The sequence below is a fragment of the Oncorhynchus gorbuscha genome, linkage group LG16 (assembly GCF_021184085.1).
Source record: "Oncorhynchus gorbuscha isolate QuinsamMale2020 ecotype Even-year linkage group LG16, OgorEven_v1.0, whole genome shotgun sequence".
Classification (NCBI taxonomy): domain Eukaryota; kingdom Metazoa; phylum Chordata; class Actinopteri; order Salmoniformes; family Salmonidae; genus Oncorhynchus; species Oncorhynchus gorbuscha.
The window spans coordinates 9,660,359-9,679,244 of NC_060188.1; the positions used below are offsets into that span (position 1 = coordinate 9,660,359).

An 18,886-nucleotide genomic window follows, 5' to 3' on the forward strand; every position below is an offset into this window, starting at 1 on the left:
CATAGATCAATTTAATAAATCAAACGTGACTTGTATTTACTCTATCCTAATTATCCACACACAACTGACATCTGGACCCAATTAGAATGTATACTCTCCCACACCATAAATTACCCATAAATTACCCATTACCCATCTCTATAAGCATCATGCCCTTTTCAAACTTAAATTCTATCAATTTGTAACATTCAAATGTACAATATTCAATTGGTTTTATTTGTAGAATTTGGCCATCAGGCCCCATCAAAAAAAGTAATGATGGCATGCCCCTGCCATAGCCCTTCCATCTGACATCTTAGAATAATGTACTGTTCCATTTTCCCAAGCCTAAAATGCCATGTGGGGAGAATATACTGTATGTCAACAGGGCACAAGCTGTAGCAAAGCCGAGATCGTCATAACATGGTGGCGGGACACAGAGTGGGATAGAGAACTACAGAGTGGGGTCACTGTTCTGTGTGGGCGTGGCTTTGGCCGTAGTAGTGGTTTTGACAGTCATCAGAGGAGCAGCAAGCCTCTGACCAACACTGGGCAAAGAGCAAGAGATAACACAGGCCTAATGGTAAGTGAGGACATTTTTTATGGTTTTGAATTCAATTGTAGACTACAGGATTTGATTGATTGTAAAAATGGGATGGATTTTTTCTGTGTATTTTTATTGCAATTTTAACAAATCAAATAGGATCTGAAATGGTGAGTTCTGCCATGACAGATTGGTTGATAAAATAGTACATCTCTGAATGTATGTCTGTGAAGTATCAGTGCTTGATAAAGTCCTATACTTTTAAGTGGTGTCCTGATTTGTTATCCCTTCAGCACAACCCAAGGATGCAATCCACAGTGGTCACTGTGTCAGACATGGATCGTAAAACCAGCCGCACCAGCACCAACCATGAGACCCAGGACACTGAAGCAACGACCCCACTGAACCATGTCCCTGACGGGGTCATCCTGGGCACTAAAGTCCCCTGCTGGTACTACTTCACCAGGCCCATCCTGGCCATCCTTATCGGCGGAGTGCTGTTCGGCTTGGGCACGGCCCTCTCCCTGCTCTACTTCACCCAGGTGGGGAACGTGCCCTACCTGCTGGGTCCTGTGTTCCTTTCTGTGGGGCTCATGTTCCTGGTCACGGGGCTGGTGTGGGTGCCCGTGGTGAAACAGAGACTAGAGCACATGGCTCTGACCAAGGTCCATGGCAAGGCGCTCCAGGTGCACAAACCGCACCGAAGAGCCATGGACTCTTCCAGTTAAAGCTATGTTGTTGTAGAGTAGGTCAACCTTGTTCGTGGTGTTTTCTCCCAATTCTCTCCTTAATTCTGAAAAGCACACTTCCTAAAATATGTATAAATGTTTTTCGGGGGCAGGTGTAACCTAGATGGATTTGTATTTATTAAACCTTTATTTATGCAGGTTAGTCTTGTTCATATAGATTCCATTTTGCAAGAGAGACCTCTGTGAAATGCACTGTTTATCTTCTGTATGTAGCTGTCCTCTATCTAGGCCCTAATACAGATATGGGATTGCATGACCTCGTCCTGTAAAAGGGAACATCATGTGATTGTTCTGTTGGGGGGTTTTAACATGATCGGAACATGGCCGTGCTGCTGCGGCCCAGGCTATCCCATCTGTCTGTCTGATTGTGATCTGTAATAGTTGTTGTTTTTCCACCATAAGCTGCTGTTTTCCTTGTAGCTGCTGTTGTAGTGGATTGCTAAATCCTTTAGAAACAAGATTACAGAGTCAGAAAATTCTACTGGACACTACTGGACGGTTGGACACTGAGTGGTAGTGGGTGCACCCTCGCTCTGTCCCTCAATACTGCTGCTGGATTAAATTGTCTAACCTTTTATGTTTCTGGGTCAAAAAGGCTGTGTCCATCTGGTCAAAACCAAAAAATGTTTCAAGGAGGTGGGGCCAGTGGGATTTGAATTCGGTCTAAGTTAGCCAAAATGTTAACATTTTTACCTAAACTTGAGATGTTAGGTTTCCATTGCACTGTGCATTTGATCATTCAATCATTCATGTAGGCTACTCTGATTCCATGTGATCTCCAACCTTGTGAGAGCAGCCAGTCTTCAGGTACCCTTTATCTTTTTTCTAAATGTCTCATTTTATTTATCAACATAATGCAGCAATTGTGTAATGAATAATAAATTAGATTTTATATATTAGTCTTTCATTTTCAATGTACAGTAATAAATTGTATGGGGGCACACGTTTTTCTGTACAAAAGACCACAAGGTGGCAATAGGCCTATATGCCATTATTTAGCAGTCAGGTGAGCGGTTGGGTGTAATCACATTAAACTAAGGCTGCAGACAGACAGTCCAAATCAGATCTTTTTTTTCCACTAATTGGCCAATCAGATCAGCTCTGATAAGGATCTGTGAAAAGATCTGATGAGATTGGTCAAACGAGTAATAGTGGAAAAAAGATCAGAATATGGCTGCCTGTGTGAACAGCCTTAGAGGCTTTTGTGTCTGTCATTAACTTATAGAAACAATCTGGATGTGAATAGATTTCTTCCATTATGTTCTTTAGAAATGAGGGAGAGAAACACATAATGAGTCAAATGTTGTCCAGAATGTCATTCCACAGGTGAACAGACATTAGTGTGCCATGTTTGGCGTCTCTGCATATTGGACTGATGACCGATATCTAGAAAATCAGAACCATCACGGCTCCTTTATACAATGTATGTCACACATGTCCTACCTCCTTTACAGTATTAATATGGCTGGTGTCATGCCAGTATCCCGTCTACACAGCCCTCCCTCACCTGTCTACGGCTGCCAGGCCCCACCTCTCTGTGCTGTGCCCTGTGCTGTGACACAGGAAAACCTGAATAGGGGCGAGCTTCCTCACCTGTCTCACCTTACCTGTTCAAACAAACGGCTCCGTTTGAAACTCTACCCCAACCGAATTCACCGAATTCCAGCAGGAAACCAACCGCAAATGATAGTTAGAAAACAAAAGGTGGTCTAAACAAAGTATTTGTTAGGCATATCTCCAAGCCAATTTAGAGACATGGAGCCAACGTACCGCGGTCTAGGTCGCTGTTCCTGCGCCTTTTGGTTGGCAGTGTCCTTCGACATATTCGGGCTGCTTGTTCTTTTAATCGGTGTTTTTGCGGACATATTCTTCTATGACTTTTTAATCTACGCCGGGGCCATCATCATCTTCCTCAGCCTCGTCTGGTGGGTGTTCTGGTACACGGGCAACATCGAGGTCCCCCCGGAGGAGCTGGAGGATGACGTCGGGCTCTTGAAGAAGGAGCGGGGCATCGCAGGTGCGGTGAGGCGGTTATCCAGCCGTCTCACCAACAGTGTCAGGAACTCTCTGCGGCGGAATGGAGGCCCCCCCCGCGGGGTCGCGAGAAGGGCAGGGACCGGGCTGTCTACGACTCACATGAGGGAAGCCCCACAGCAACCGAAGCCCCCGCCTGTCGTATTGACGATGGGGCCGCTTGATGAGGACATGCACACGGTGTCTGCATCCTTGGACACTGACATACCTGTTCCGCACACAGCTACAGAGACCTCGGCCATATGATGCGCAATGCGCACAAGGTCAGCCTATTATTTCCAATCGGTCATTAAGCCATTTAGGCTATAGCCTAGGGATACATTTTGTTATTGGATAGGCCTAACTTTCATTAAACATGTGCATAGATTATAGGTTTTATAGGCCAACTTCATTCTAGGCTATTGTTTTTGCTTGATAATAGCCCACAACTTTGATCCACAATTCAGTAGGCTATAATGTTCCTTAAAATAAAATTAAATGACTATGTGTTTCAGTGAATGAGGAAAGAAACTGTGATCTAATGGAAACGGACGTCCTTTGTCTTTCTGTTAACCATTAACGTCATTGAATGGCAGTGCGCGCCTAAAGAGAAGCCCTGTTCAAACAATAAAACCGTTTCTGAGAGGGCGAAGTAGAGCTGCTGCTACATGAAACAAAGAAACGTAGGTTGACCATGAATTGTCCATCTTAGGAGTTAGGACACATTTTTGACATCGATCTAAACGGATGTAAGCTACAGTATGACTGTATGTTGCAACTATGACATCATGAGGTGACCATATATTTTGTCCACCAGAAGTTAGAGGCTTGGCAGCACTGAACCCGATAAGGACATTTCACTTGTCCCCATCGCACAATTTCTACAAGTACACTTCGATTTTAATATTGTCCTATGGGCTTTTTTCTTTGAAACATTTCGTTTTTTAAATCAAATTATGCTCCTCAGTGAGGACTTTTTGTTTGTTTTATGTTAATTTTGTGAATACTTTGTGGATAATTGATGCAATATTTCAATAATACAGAGATTTTTTCTAGCAAATATGTCAGTCAGACTTTCATTTTTAGGGCTAAGTGCTACTGAGAAGGTGCTTGTTGTGAACTTGACTTGGCACCTGTATTCTACATCCCCGTCCACAGTGGTGATAAGCAATATAGCACATTAACGACCTTTGTACCCTATGGATTTCCCTACATTTATTTATACAGACATTACTTTTGTATGTCCATATGGCTGCCTCATCATGCTTTATGATTCCGAAGGTGAAAACAAAACCTTTTACCTGTTTGTATTTCCAACTGACAATTCTCAGATTTTTGCCAAACACAGTACCTACACATTGACTAGAATAACATATGAGTGTTACTGTGTGGAATGACAACACTTTGATTATCTACAGTAGGCTAGCTTAGACCTTGACACCTTGTTACTCCACACAATAAAGTATGGGAGTGGTGTACTGTACTATGTTTTTGAGCTTCAGTCAGGGTACTTTTATCACATTGACAGTGATTATATGAGGAACTGCAAAGTTATTTTTTAATGGCTGAGAGGTACTACAGATGTAGGATCTTAATTTGATCACCTGGTTGCAGGAGAACTTTCCTGGTTTAAGAAGGCTTCTGAAGTTTGAAATGTCAAACTTGTCCATTAATTATAATCCACATAACTATTCACATTTCTTGTTGCTGCAGGATTATTTTCCTGCTGTAGCAAACTGGCTCAAATTAAGATTCTACTTCTGTAGGCTACCCTGCCAAATTTCAGGTGGCTGAAATTTTTGACATTTTACATATACTACATGATAGACTTTTGTATGAAGAAATAATCGCACAGATCTCAAATCATTAGTCACCAAACAAATGATCAATCGCAAACAAACGCTTTGTCAGTCAGCAACAGTGGCGACCTGCCATTCAGCGCAGGTGGTGCTTTTAAGCCCCACATTTTTAGCAAAAGAAAAGCCGTTTTTTTGGGCGGGGGTTGCCTATTTTGGTATTAATGTGTGTCACATATCAGTTTGTAAACAATGTAAAAAAAAATGAAATAATAATAATCATTGACTTAATAAAGCCGCATACAAACATGGTCTATTTTTTGCTCTCTGGAGTAAGGCAGCTCCAAAATGTAGGTGTTTCAGCCTAGCTCAGTGCTTTCTGTGGTGGTGGGGCAGCCAGCGGAAAATACGGAGCATAGGGCTTGGCAGTGTTCTCTAGTTGCGCCTTAATTTGCTTCGTTTTCTCTCACTCATGGTGACACTACGTCACAGCCAACTCTAAACCCTTTGGGTGCTGCCATAGAGTTACATTAAAAGTGCCCATCCAAGAAGGCTCATGGTCATTGGCCACAGATAAAATGTCAAATCACGTTATATCTACGGTAGCTTTGAATGGACTGATCATGTCAACGTCATACTTTCAAAATCTTAGCTAGCAGTCATCATCATTAATCAAGTCGACAATCTACAGGGAAATCCTTTTTTATCCTTGTCATATGAAGATAAATAATAGCTAAAAACGTATCGGTACTCATCGGACATTGGACATAAACACTACACATCAAAGTTGGAAATCACAAATTCAACAATGGTTTGGAAGTGATTTGGAAGGAATCAGTGGCTAACTGCAAGCATTGCAAAGCAATCACTAGCCTGCTATTCAGTGGAGTGGCTGTGTGGTCCCAAGTCTGGGTTTAAGGTTCTATTTTCCAAGCTGTCAATCCAGCATGATTTCTGCCACGCTCAAAACAACTGTTAACTCAGAACTGAGAAATCTGACTTCAGTGAGTTCAAGACAAGTGGAAACTCTGGGGGAAAAACAAAGCTCCGACTAGGAAAATACGTTTTGAACGATCATTCAACTCAGAATTGTTAGTCGGGAACTCGGGCCTCTTTCTAGAGCTACAACCTGAAGATCTCTGACACGTTCATGATTCAACCTTGTTTTTTTCTGAGTTCCCAGTTTTCTTGATAGCACCATAAAGCCAAAGAATGAGAGACTTTAATGACAAAATTTGCCCACAAATGACCCCTGCGCCACCTTCCTGTTCAAGTGAGCACAGCACAACAAGGTGAGTCCAAAAATGTATTGTATGCTGCTGCATAAATGATGTAATATGACAGGGAGATATGTATACTGTAGCTAAGACAGTAATATTAAGTGTATGTTGTGTAGTAAGCTGTTAGTAACCCATGTGCCTCAACCTAATAATTTGGTCCATTTTCCCCTCTTAATTTCGCCTACTGTTCTGACTTGGTGGTACACATGTAGCCCATAACCTGTTTTAGAGAAATGTAATCATTGAATATTGGAAGAGTTTTCATTGTGGTTTATATGTCCCCTTTATTTACCCTATGGTTCTGACTTGTTGTACAGGGAGTACACTGTAAGAACAGCCCATGTTCTGAATTCTGTCACTACATTTCAAAAATAGTTATATTGACTATGTCTGTCCTAGCTTTCTCATTAATGTCACAATTGAAATTACGGATTGCCTCTTATCCGCTTGTAGTCCCCTTATGCCATAGTTTGTACATCTCAATTGTCAGTAGAAACCACATTTGTTTAAGCAAGTCAGCCATATCAGCAGTAAATGAGGCTCAATGAAATGTTTAGCTGCCAGACAAGGCTCAGCTGATAGCCAGGTGTAGCAGTGGTAAGGTGTTGGGACTGCTGTTGGGACTCTGCTGTTGGGACAGATTTATGTAGGACCTAACAGTTTGTGGGCTCAAGAAGAGGCTATGGGTTCAACAAGAGGCAATTATGCTATGTTTTGGTATGGAATTCCCCTTCCTGTAATTATATCTGGCCTGCCAGCCATGTACATACCGTACATACAGTGCCTTCGGAAAGTATTCAGACCCCTTGACTTTTTCCCCATTTTGTTACATTACAGCCTTATTCTAAAATTGATTAAATCGTTTTTCCCCCTCATCAATCTACACAGAATAGCTCATAATGACAAAGCAAAAACAGGTTTTTAGAAAATGTTGCACATTTATATTGTCAGGCATGTGCGTAATTGTGCTGAAGTCAGGTGCAGGAGAGCAGAGAATTGTGAACAGGCGCACACTCTATTTCGACAGGAGAGATATACAGACGGACGCAACCGCATCCAACAAAACCTCCAGCCAACAAGGCAAAGTGTATAATGCGCAAAACAGTCACAACACATCAAATGTATACAAAACATGCTTTGTGAAAATAACACGGGAAAAACGCACACAAGCCTAGTGCTTTCAAAAACACGTAACACACAAACAATCTTCCACAAAGACATGAGGGGGAACAGAGGAATAAATACAGTGCCTTGCGAAAGTATTCGGCCCCCTTGAACTTTGCGACCTTTTGCCACATTTCAGGCTTCAAACATAAAGATATAAAACTGTATTTGTGAAGAATCAACAACAAGTGGGACACAATCATGAAGTGGAACGACATTTATTGGATATTTCAAACTTTTTAACAAATCAAAAACTGAAAAATTGGGCGTGCAAAATTATTCAGCCCCTTTACTTTCAGTGCAGCAAACTCTCTCCAGAAGTTCAGTGAGGATCTCTGAATGATCCAATGTTGACCTAAATGACTAATGATGATAAATACAATCCACCTGTGTGTAATCAAGTCTCCGTATAAATGCACCTGCACTGTGATAGTCTCAGAGGTCCGTTAAAAGCGCAGAGAGCATCATGAAGAACAAGGAACACACCAGGCAGGTCCGAGATACTGTTGTGAAGAAGTTTAAAGCCGGATTTGGATACAAAAAAAATCCCAAGCTTTAAACATCCCAAGGAGCACTGTGCAAGTGATAATATTGAAATGGAAGGAGTATCAGACCACTGCAAATCTACCAAGACCTGGCCGTCCCTCTAAACTTTCAGCTCATACAAGGAGAAGATTGATCAGAGATGCAGCCAAGAGGCCCATGATCACTCTGGATGAACTGCAGAGATCTACAGCTGAGGTGGGAGACTCTGTCCATAGGACAACAATCAGTCGTATATTGCACAAATCTGGCCTTTATGGAAGAGTGGCAAGAAGAAAGCCATTTCTTAAAGATATCCATAAAAAGTGTTGTTTAAAGTTTGCCACAAGCCACCTGGGAGACACACCAAACATGTGGAAGAAGGTGCACTGGTCAGATGAAACCAAAATTGAACTTTTTGGCAACAATGCAAAATTTTATGTTTGGCGTAAAAGCAACACAGCTCATCACCCTGAACACACCATCCCCACTGTCAAACATGGTGGTGGCAGCATCATGGTTTGGGCCTGCTTTTCTTCAGCAGGGACAGGGAAGATGGTTAAAATTGATGGGAAGATGGATGGATCCAAATACAGGACCATTCTGGAAGAAAACCTGATGGAGTCTGCAAAAGACCTGAGACTGGGACGGAGATTTGTCTTCCAACAAGACAATGATCCAAAACATAAAGCAAAATCTACAATGGAATGGTTCAAAAATAAACATATCCAGGTGTTAGAATGGCCAAGTCAAAGTCCAGACCTGAATCCAATCGAGAATCTGTGGAAAGAACTGAAAACTGCTGTTCACAAATGCTCTCCATCCAACCTCACTGAGCTCGAGCTGTTTTGCAAGGAGGAATGGGAAAAAAATTCAGTCTCTCGATGTGCAAAACTGATAGAGACATACACCAAGCGACTTACAGCTGTAATCGCAGCAAAAGGTGGCGCTACAAAGTATTAACTTAAGGGGGCTGAATCATTTTGCACGCCCAATTATTCAGTTTTTGATTTGTTAAAAGGTTTGAAATATCCAATAAATGTCGTTCCACTTCATGATTGTGTCCCACTTGTTGTTGATTCTTCACTAAAAAATACAGTTTTATATCTTTATGTTTGAAGCCTGAAATGTGGCAAAAGGTCGCTAAGTTCAAGGGGGCCGAATACTTTCGCAAGGCACTGTACATGTAGTGTAATTGAGGAATGAAAACCAGGTGTGCAAGGAACAAGACAAAACAAATGGATACATAAAAAATGGAGCGACGATGGCTAGAAAGCAGATGATGTCGACCGCTGAACGCCGCACGAACAAGGAGAGGAGCCGACTTCGGCGGAAGTCGTGACATATATATATATTGTGGAAGGACCACCAGAGGGCAGGCTGGACTCACGGATAGTAGCCCAACTAGGCATGTGAGTCAAGGGAACGTGAGACAATTAAGCCTAAAATATATTTTTCTGGGGTTTGTATCATTTCATTTACACAGCATGCCTACCACTTTGAAGATGCAAAATATATTTTCTTGTGAAACAAACAAGAAATAAGACAAAAAAACAAAACTTGAACATGCATACTGCTCCCCCCCAACCCCCCCCAAAAGTGAATACTTTGTATAGCCATTTTTTGCAGCAATTACAGCTGCAAGTCTCTTGGGGTATCTATAAGCTTGGCATATATAGCCACTTGGGTTTTTGCCAATTCTTCAAGGCAAAACTGTTCCAGCTCCTTCAAGTTGGATGGGTTCTGCTGGTCTACAGCAATCTTTAAGTCATACCACAGATTCTCAATTGGATTGAGGTCTGGGCTTTGACTAGGCCATTCCAAGACATTTAAATGTTTCCCCATATACCACTCAAGTGTTGCTTTAGCAGTATGCTTAGGGTCATTGTCCTGCTGGAAGGTGAACCTCCTTCCCAGTCTCAAATCTCTGGAAGACAGAAACAGGTTTCCTGCAAGAATTTCCCTGTATTTAGCACCGGCCATCATTCCTTCAATTCTGACCAGTTTCCCAGTCCCTGCCGATGAAAAACATCCCCACAGTATGATGCTGCCACCACCATGCTTCACTTTGGGGATGGTTTTCTCAGGGTGATGGGAGGTGTTGGGTTTGAGCCAGACAGCGTTTTCCTTGATGGCCAAAAAGCTCAATTTTAGTCTACTCTGACCAGAGTACCTTCTTCCATATGTTTGGTGAGTCTCCCACATGCCTCTTGTCGAACACCAAATGTGTTTGCTTATTTTTGTCTTTAAACAAAGTCTTTATTCTGGCCACTCTTCTGTAAAGCCCATCTCTATGGAGTATACTCCAATCTCCGCTGTGGAGCTTTGCAGCTCCTTCAGGGTTATCTTTGGTCTCTTTGTTGCCTCTCTGATTATTGCCCTCCTTGCCTGATCTGTGCATTTTGGTGGGCGGCCCTCTCTTGGCAGGTTTGTTGTGGTGCAATATTCTTTCCATTAAAAAAAGGATCTAGTGGTGCTCCGTGGGATGTTCAAAGTTTCTGATATTTTTTATAACCCAACCCTGATCTGTACTTCTTCACAACTTTGTCCCTGACCTGTTTGGAGAGCTCATTGGTCTTCATGGTGCTGCTTGCTTGGTGGTGCCCCTTGCTTAGTAGTGTTGTAGACTCTGGGGCCTGTCATAACAGGTGTATATATACTGAGATCATGTGACACTTACATTGCACACAGGTGGACTTTATTTAGCTAATTATGTGACTTCTGAAGGTAATTGGTTGCTTCCAGATCTTATTTAGGGGCTTCATAGCAAAGGGGGTGAATACATATACACGCAACACTTTTCAGTTTTTGATTTTTTTAAGAAAAAGTCATTTTTTCATTTCAATTCACCAATTTGGACTATTTTGTGTATGTCCATTCCATGAAATCCAAATAAAAATCTATTTAAATGACAGTTTGTAATGCAACAAAATAGGAAAAACGCCAAGGGGGATGAATACTTTTGCAAGGCACTGTAGATATTCACTTGGGCTGCTATTCAATGTCACTATAAAGTTCACACTTGATTCACAAAGCTTGGAGTAAAATAAATGTCAGAGAGGTGAAGGATCACAGGCCAGCGTAACCATATCTGAGCCACTGCGGCCTATTATAGATGCATACCGGAGTGCAGCTCTAGCTCTGTGGGAGAATGGAGGCCAAATCTTCCACTCTCCTGGAGGATGATGATCTCTCCTGTGCTGTATGTAGAAAGGTCTTCTCTGTTCCCGTGGTTCTCAGCTGTCATACCTGTGGCTGTAGCTTCTGCAATCTCTGTCTGGATGAGTTCTGGGAGCAGCAGGGTTCAGAAATATGTCCTCTGTGCATTATCGACTACCCTGGAGGTCCTCAGAGAATGTGTGAGGAACACAGGGACAAACTGAAGATCTTCTGTGTCACAGACCTGCAACCTATCTGTGATTATCATTGGTCAGTTGACCATAAGGATCACAAAGTGTATCCAATAGCTGAGGCAGTGGTGTACTGCAAGGTAAGCTGCGACAGCTAATCTATTTAGTGTTTAAATCTATTCCCAGTGCAGGAGTTGATCCTTCTGGGCTAACTCCCACTATCCAAACTACTAGGTTACTATAATAATAGTTCCGGCAACCAGAATGCACATTCAGCTAAATGCCACTAAACTTGAATGACTTCGTCCCCAATAAATAGTCCCTAAGTGTGCCCAAAAGTGTTGCTGTTTTGATGTTCCTCTTGTACAACCCATGATTCTGATTTGAATGAGAGCATCAGGCACCAGAAAGCTGGACAGCAAAATGAATACATTAAAGGGATAGTTTGCTTTTTGGGCTTGTTGGGCTTGTTTTCAACTTCCCCAGGGTGTTGTTGTTTCCACCAAACTGTTTTTAAATGAGCTTGCTGGTTATTTAGTAACACCCAGAAACAACAACACCCTAGCTTGAAAATGAGCTAATCTTTAAAAAAGCAAACTATCCTTTTAAGACATTATAGGTCTTACAAATGCATTACAACCACATCATAATGCATTATACCTGTAGGCTTTGGGTAAAGTGTTACCAACAAATGCAGGTTAGACATTTACAGTGACTTAAATGGACTTATTTAGGACAAAATAAAAATAAAAGTACATTTTGGCCCGTTTGTACAACAATTTAGTATTTTAAGACATTGCAGACCCTGGGCTGTTTTTAGGGCAGGGATTTGTCAAATGTTAGACCCAGCACTTAGTCAAGGCTAAGTTGGACTGGGGAAAACTTTGCAGGGGTCAGTGGAGGGGTATTTTCTTACCCTCCTCCCTCCCACCTAATACATTCTCTCCTTCTATTAATACTCACCGTCTTCCCATCTTTTCTTGGTTATTGTGTTTGATCCCAGATGGAGCGTATCATTCTTCTGGAATACGCTGGCCCCACCAGTCTTGTGACTTATTAAATGATCAAATTATTATTGCATCACCCTCATCAAAATGTTATTGGCTGTATAAGGCAGACCCCCTTGCATCATCACTCTGACGTGCCAATCTCCACCTTTCCAACAACACTGATCTCAGAACACTGCGTCAATGAAATGGGACTATCACTCACTCTCTGGTCTTCCTCCAAAGATATCTGGTGGATAGCTGTGATTTATCATGTTGTGGGAGGTGTTTATTTGCATATCCACTACTCAAGCCGATGGAAGCCCTATGGATATATTCATTTCCTTTAAGCATTAAAGTTTAACTGAGGTAGACCCCAGAGAACCCCAGCAACAGCGGTGGGAGGAGCATAGTAACCTTATCTGACCCTGCTGCTGCTCCAGCCCTGTTTTAAAAACCTGACAGGCAGAATGACGTCCAGGCACCGCGAAGACAATCTCTCCTGCCCCCTCTGTGGAATTATCTTCAACCAACCCGTTGTGCTCTCCTGCAGACACAGGTTCTGTAAAACATGCCTTCAAGACAGCTGGAGTACCCAGGACAGTGAGGACGACTGCCACTTCTGCCCTCTATGCTGCAGACGTTCCTCCATGAATGAGATTGTGGTAAACACCATTCTGGAGAAGACCTGCGAGTCCTTCAGGAAGGAGATGAGCAGCAGGAATAACCCTATGGGGTGTAAGGAACACGGAGAGACGCTCTCACTCTTCTGTCTGGACGATCTGCAGCCCATCTGTGTTGCGTGCCAGACGTCGGCGGTACACAAGGGGCACAGGCTCTACCCCATTGGGGAAGGTGCACACGACTGTAAGGTAGGCGAACACAACCTTGGTTGTCTTCACTGTGCCGTCAGTGTCACTGTCACTGAATGTGTCACTCATCATCCATACCCTCGCTCTTAACTTTGCTTGTCAGAGGGAAACTAACTTTCATCTGTATGTTCAGTCTCATCTAACCTCCAGCTGCCATCCTTTACCGCCCGCATTGTCAAATAATGCTCAAAACTTTCACAAGTTACTAAACCAGCAGCACTTCTTTCATCATGAAAAGGAATATATTACTTTTTTTGTTTTTTGTTTGACAGTTTTGTTTTGTAAAAACGTGTGTGTTATAGAAACCATCTTTGACAGTGGGATGGTTAACAGGGGGGTTTGGAAAAGTTGATCATTCTATTAATACATTCATATGTTGGGTTGGTTGATGCTTGGGCCCCTGGGAGGAATGAAACCAGATCCCAACTCTCTCAAGTGTACCCCTCTACGTTCCCCTCCTCCCCTGGCCCACTAGCTGTCCTCGACCCTGTTCTAGGAACAAGAAACATTTTAATGTTAGAATTGAATTCTCAAAGACAACATCAACAGAGCATGGATCATGAGCTTCAGTGTACCTCAATGCAGAAAACACCATGTCCAAACGTTCCACATTGCTTTGGCACGTTGACTTTCAGAATCTGTGTGTAGTCTTTTGTTTCATCATCGTCGCCACCCTCGCTGTCACTTAGTCACATGACCCAGACTCTGTTAATGTTGCCGTGGCATTAGCAAGGTCCAGCTATCAGTTGATCTGGATATTCCAGTCAAGGAGGTACTGAGAACCTTTACACATGCAGCTGAATGCTGTGATGGGGGCTGCGATGCAGAGGTACCTGTCAGTTGAAAGCAACACATTGCGCTGCTGGCTTATGGCCAGCTTTACCCTGTAGTATGTGTTAAAGTGTAAATATCTTGCCTTTACATTCCAGGAGGAACTCAAGACCGCATTGAGCCCATTGAAGGAGAAGCTGCAGCTGTTCAAGAAGGCTATGGTCGTGATCAAACGGCAGAGCACATCAAGGTGGGGTATTGTATTTCTAGCACTTTAGAAAGATTTTGATGGTGTCCTTTCTGGATCAATACATCTTCTAATGCTCATGGAACCCATCATCAGTAATGTAACCTGGGTTCATTGAGGGTTTCAGGTCTTTCATGTCTTAAACATGTCTAATTCCAGAACCAGGTTGAGCATACTGAAAGGCAGATAAAGGATGAGTTTGAAACCCTTCGCCAGTTCCTGAGAGATGAGGAGGCAGCCAGATTGAATGCTCTGAAGGCAGAGGAGGATCAGAAGAGTCTGCTTCTAAAGGAGAAGATTGAGGAGATGTCCAACGAACTGACGTCCCTCTCAAACACCATCAGAACCGTAGAGCAAGAGATGAGGTCTCAGGACATCCCATTCCTACAGGTATACACAGTATGAAGTTAAACCCTACTTACAGTACAAAGGGAATTCCCAAAGCAAAATAAAGACTCAAATATAGAAACATAACATGCATGTGGAATATTGTAGCTGTCCATCTAAACGTGATACATTTACTTGCTTTTCAGAACTACAAGGATATCATCAAGAGGTAAGTGGAGTCATTTGAGCCACGGGTTGATGTCATGAGCTAACAGAAGCAATATACAAAAATAGACAGAGACCCATACTGCCTCACTATCATGTGCCCATAATATACTACTGAAAACAGTCATCTAGCTAGTGAATGTGGCAGACACATCTAAGGCTAATGTGTGTTTCAGATTCAATTATTATCTTAACTTATGCCTAGAATCAATCAGATCAATCTTTAACCAGTGATAGGCGACGCCTGCATTGCTGATGTTTTGGCGGTATCGAAGGTGTAACTGTGTAGGAGCTGTCAAAATGGTGAGCAGATGCTCTTGCTCATAGTCACAAAGCCACACCCCTCCCACTCACGTCGAAAGTTTAAAATGAGAAAGTTTAGGCAATATAGAAATAATGACAGTCAAATAGAAAATCATCAAACTAAATAATGAGGATTTGTATCAGCCTAATTCAGGTGTAGATTACATCTCAAACTCCAGTATTCAAAATTGTAAACAAGGCAACTCCGTGCAGCCAATAGCAATGTCCACTTTAGGTGTAATGCAAGGAGCCGCTTGTGTATTTGACAGCTCTAACACAGTTCCACCTCCAACACCGTCAAAACAACAGCTATGCGGATGTCGGCTTAAGAGTAACTGATGGAATAGAGCTTTTAAAGGTAGACTCAGCGATATGAAGCATAGTAAACAGCATACAACAACTAAGAGCGTTGAAGCGCGAGGCTATACTTCTTAGCTGTTTTGGTACCTACCACGCTTTAGCAGCATGAAGCGAACCCATGCACATATAGATACTGTGTATGACTGTGTGAAAGTTGAATCTCGCTCATCGCAATATCTGCGGTGCTGCTCGTGGCAATGTAATTTCACGGAGTCTACCTTTAATAAAAACAGATCATCATGTTAAAATGAACTTTACTTTTACACAAAATAGCAATAAATATGATACAATCAATCATACATCAATTTCATGGTAAAAGAAGATATATTTTCGCTGGTATAATAGAAAGGATTTGATTAATCACTGAATGTCGTCATTCCAGAACCTGGCATATGCCGCTGGATCCAAAGATGATTCCTGGGACTCTGATTGATGTGGCAAAGCACCTGGGTTCTGTAAAGTTCAACATCTGGGACAAGATGAAGAGCATCATTCAATATAGTGAGTATTAATCAAATATGAGTCGGTAGAAGTGACTGTACTGTTTCCTCACAGGAAATAAAGTTCTTTAATTTAATCTCAGTTCTGCTCTTTCTATCATCTCTGTCTTCCATTTGAGGCTCATATCTTCCCCGCTCTCCCCAGCTCCTGTGACTCTGGACCCCAACACAGCCGCTAGCTGCTTCCTCCTGTCTGAGGATCTGACTGTGGTCCAGTGCTGCTCCCAGGTCTTCAAGCTCCCAAACAACCCCGAGAGGTTTGACATCAGTGCTGAGTTACTGGGCTCTGAGGGGTTCTGCTCTGGCCGCCACAGCTGGGAGGTAGAGGTAAAGGCTAACACATACTGGGTGGTAGGTGTGGCCAGCGAGTCCATCAACAGGAAGGGCAAGCACGTGCTGACGCCAGCCGAGGGCTTCTGGACTATACGCTTCCGCAACGGCGAGCACAAGGCGTGCACGGCACCGTGGGCGCCCTTGACCATGATGAGGAAGGAGCCGCAGGTCATCAGGGTGGTGTTGGACATGGACAGGGGCAAGGTGACCTTCTTTGACCCCCGGGAGAGGACGCCCCTCTATACGTTTACAGACCTCATCTCACCCCGGGTGTTTCCTTACTTCTGCACTGCCTGTAAGGAACACCCACTGAGACTGCTGCCCGTCAGGCTGTCTGCTGCTGTGGTGCTCTAGAGGGCTCCATGGGGGTTCATTACTAACAAGCAGTGGAGGCTCAATTACTTACAGACAGATCCAGTTGAGTTTACTACCTAGTCCAAGATGATGAAGGCTGATCACTTGGGACCGTCTGGAATAAAGCATGTAATGGTCTTATGTTTGTGAGTATTATGTGTCTACAGATGATATACACTGAGTATACCAAACATTAGGAACAACTTCCTAATATTGAGTTGCACCCCTTTTGTCCTCAGAACAGCCTCAATTGGTCAGGGCATGGACTCTACAGGGAGTCGAACACATTCCACAGGGATGCTGGCTCATGTTGACTCCAATGCTTCCCACAGCTCTGTCATGTTGGCTGGATGTCCTTTGGGTGATGGATCATTCTTGATACACACAGGAAACTGTTGAGCGTGAAACACCCAGCAGCAGTTCTAAACACTCAAACCGGTGCCACTGGCATCTACTACCATACTCCATTTATATTGCCCATCCACTCTCTGAATAGCACATATACACATTTGTCTCAAGGCATAAAAGTCTTTCTTTAACCCATCTCTTCCCCTTCATCTACACTAATTGAAGTAGATTTAACAAGTGATTTAAATAAGGCATCATAGCTTTCACCTGGTCAGTGTATGTCATGGAAAGAGTAGGTGTTCCTATTGTTTTAGACAGTCAGTGTATGTCATGGAAATAGTAGGTGTTCCTATTGTTTTGGACAGTCAGTGTATGTCATGGAAATAGTAGGTGTTCCTATTGTTTTGGACATAGGTGTTCCTATTGTTTTGGACAGTCAGTGTATGTCATGGAAATAGTAGGTGTTCCTATTGTTTTGGACAGTCAGTGTATGTCATGGAAATAGTAGGTGTTCCTATTGTTTTGGACAGTCAGTGTATGTCATGGAAATAGTAGGTGTTCCTATTGTTTTGGACAGTCAGTGTACGTCATGGAAATAGTAGGTGTTCCTATTGTTTTGGACAGTCAGGGTACGTCATGGAAATAGGTGTTCCTATTGTTTTGGACAGTCAGGGTACGTCATGGAAATAGGTGTTCCTATTGTTTTGGACAGTCAGGGTACGTCATGGAAATAGGTGTTCCTATTGTTTTGGACAGTCAGTGTACGTCATGGAAATAGGTGTTCCTATTGTTTTGACAGTCAGTGTACGTCATGGAAATAGTAGGTGTTCCTATTGTTTTGGACAGTCAGTGTATGTCATGGAAATAGGTGTTCCTATTGTTTTGGACAGTCAGTGTACGTCATGGAAATAGTAGGTGTTTCTATTGTTTTGGACAGTCAGTGTACGTCATGGAAATAGTAGGTGTTCCTATTGTTTTGGACAGTCAGTGTACGTCATGGAAATAGTAGGTGTTCCTATTGTTTTGGACAGTCAGTGTATGTCATGGAAATAGGTGTTCCTATTGTTTTGGACAGTCAGTGTACGTCATGGAAATAGTAGGTGTTCCTATTGTTTTGGACAGTCAGTGTACGTCATGGAAATAGTAGGTGTTCCTATTGTTTTGGACAGTCAGTGTATGTCATGGAAATAGGTGTTCCTATTGTTTTGGACATAGTAGCTGTTCCTATTGTTTTGGACAGTCAGTGTATGTCATGGAAATAGGTGTTCCTATTGTTTTGGACATAGTAGCTGTTCCTATTGTTTTGGACAGTCAGTGTATGTCATGGAAATAGGTGTTCCTATTGTTTTGGACAGTCAGTGTACGTCATGGAAATAGGTGTTCCTATTGTTTTGGACATAGTAGCTGTTCCTATTGTTTTGGACAGTCAGTGTATGTCATGGAAATAGTAGGTGTTCCTATTGTTTTGGACAGTCAGTGTACGTCATGGAAATAGTAGGTGTTCCTATTGTTTTGGACAGTCAGTGTATGTCATGGAAATAGGTGTTCCTATTGTTTTGGACATAGTAGCTGTTCCTATTGTTTTGGACAGTCAGTGTATGTCATGGAAATAGGTGTTCCTATTGTTTTGGACATAGTAGCTGTTCCTATTGTTTTGGACAGTCAGTGTATGTCATGGAAATAGGTGTTCCTATTGTTTTGGACATAGTAGCTGTTCCTATTGTTTTGGACATAGTAGCTGTTCCTATTGTTTTGGACATAGTAGCTGTTCCTATTGTTTTGGACAGTCAGTGTATGTCATGGAAATAGGTGTTCCTATTGTTTTGGACATAGTAGGTGTTCCTATTGTTTTGGACAGTCAGT

The 18,886-nt window shown here is 42.6% G+C and overlaps 3 protein-coding genes and 1 long non-coding RNA gene across 4 annotated transcripts; all 4 read left to right on the forward strand.

The window, feature by feature from the left end:
- The first annotated feature begins 249 nt into the window (after positions 1–249).
- Positions 250–2,293, forward strand: LOC123998689 (phosphoinositide-interacting protein-like). The gene is made up of 2 exons (XM_046303785.1): positions 250–562; positions 817–2,293. Exons 1-2 carry the CDS (start codon positions 338–340, stop codon positions 1,249–1,251), a joined length of 660 nt encoding a protein of 219 aa, XP_046159741.1. The 5' UTR covers positions 250–337; the 3' UTR covers positions 1,252–2,293.
- A 522-nt stretch (positions 2,294–2,815) lies between these two features.
- Positions 2,816–4,768, forward strand: LOC123998690 (transmembrane protein 238-like). The gene has a single exon (XM_046303786.1). The coding sequence runs from the start codon at positions 3,028–3,030 to the stop codon at positions 3,550–3,552; it is 525 nt and encodes a 174-aa protein (XP_046159742.1). The 5' UTR covers positions 2,816–3,027; the 3' UTR covers positions 3,553–4,768.
- Positions 4,769–11,198: 6,430 nt separating this feature from the next.
- On the forward strand, positions 11,199–16,816 carry LOC123998975 (E3 ubiquitin-protein ligase TRIM35-like). Its single transcript, XM_046304269.1, has 7 exons — positions 11,199–11,476; positions 12,943–13,238; positions 14,185–14,276; positions 14,433–14,663; positions 14,807–14,829; positions 15,871–15,989; positions 16,134–16,816. The coding sequence occupies exons 1-7, from the start codon at positions 11,199–11,201 to the stop codon at positions 16,673–16,675; spliced, it is 1,581 nt and encodes a 526-aa protein (XP_046160225.1). The 3' UTR covers positions 16,676–16,816.
- A 594-nt stretch (positions 16,817–17,410) lies between these two features.
- Positions 17,411–18,466, forward strand: LOC123998696. Its single transcript, XR_006832314.1, has 3 exons — positions 17,411–17,437; positions 18,168–18,356; positions 18,401–18,466. It is a non-coding gene; the product is annotated as an uncharacterized LOC123998696 (long non-coding RNA).
- Positions 18,467–18,886: the final 420 nt, after the last annotated feature.

Coding starts and splice junctions, on each gene's coding strand:
- LOC123998689 (XM_046303785.1), top strand. CDS start 338: ATGTGGGGAGAATATACTGTATGTCAACAGGGCACAAGCTGTAGCAAA. Junction 563..816: donor GAGATAACACAGGCCTAATG/GTAAGTGAGGAC, acceptor TTATCCCTTCAG/CACAACCCAAGGATGCAATC.
- LOC123998690 (XM_046303786.1), top strand. CDS start 3,028: ATGGAGCCAACGTACCGCGGTCTAGGTCGCTGTTCCTGCGCCTTTTGG.
- LOC123998975 (XM_046304269.1), top strand. CDS start 11,199: ATGGAGGCCAAATCTTCCACTCTCCTGGAGGATGATGATCTCTCCTGT. Junction 13,239..14,184: donor GCTCTACCCCATTGGGGAAG/GTGCACACGACT, acceptor TTTACATTCCAG/GAGGAACTCAAGACCGCATT. Junction 14,830..15,870: donor TACAAGGATATCATCAAGAG/GTAAGTGGAGTC, acceptor TCGTCATTCCAG/AACCTGGCATATGCCGCTGG.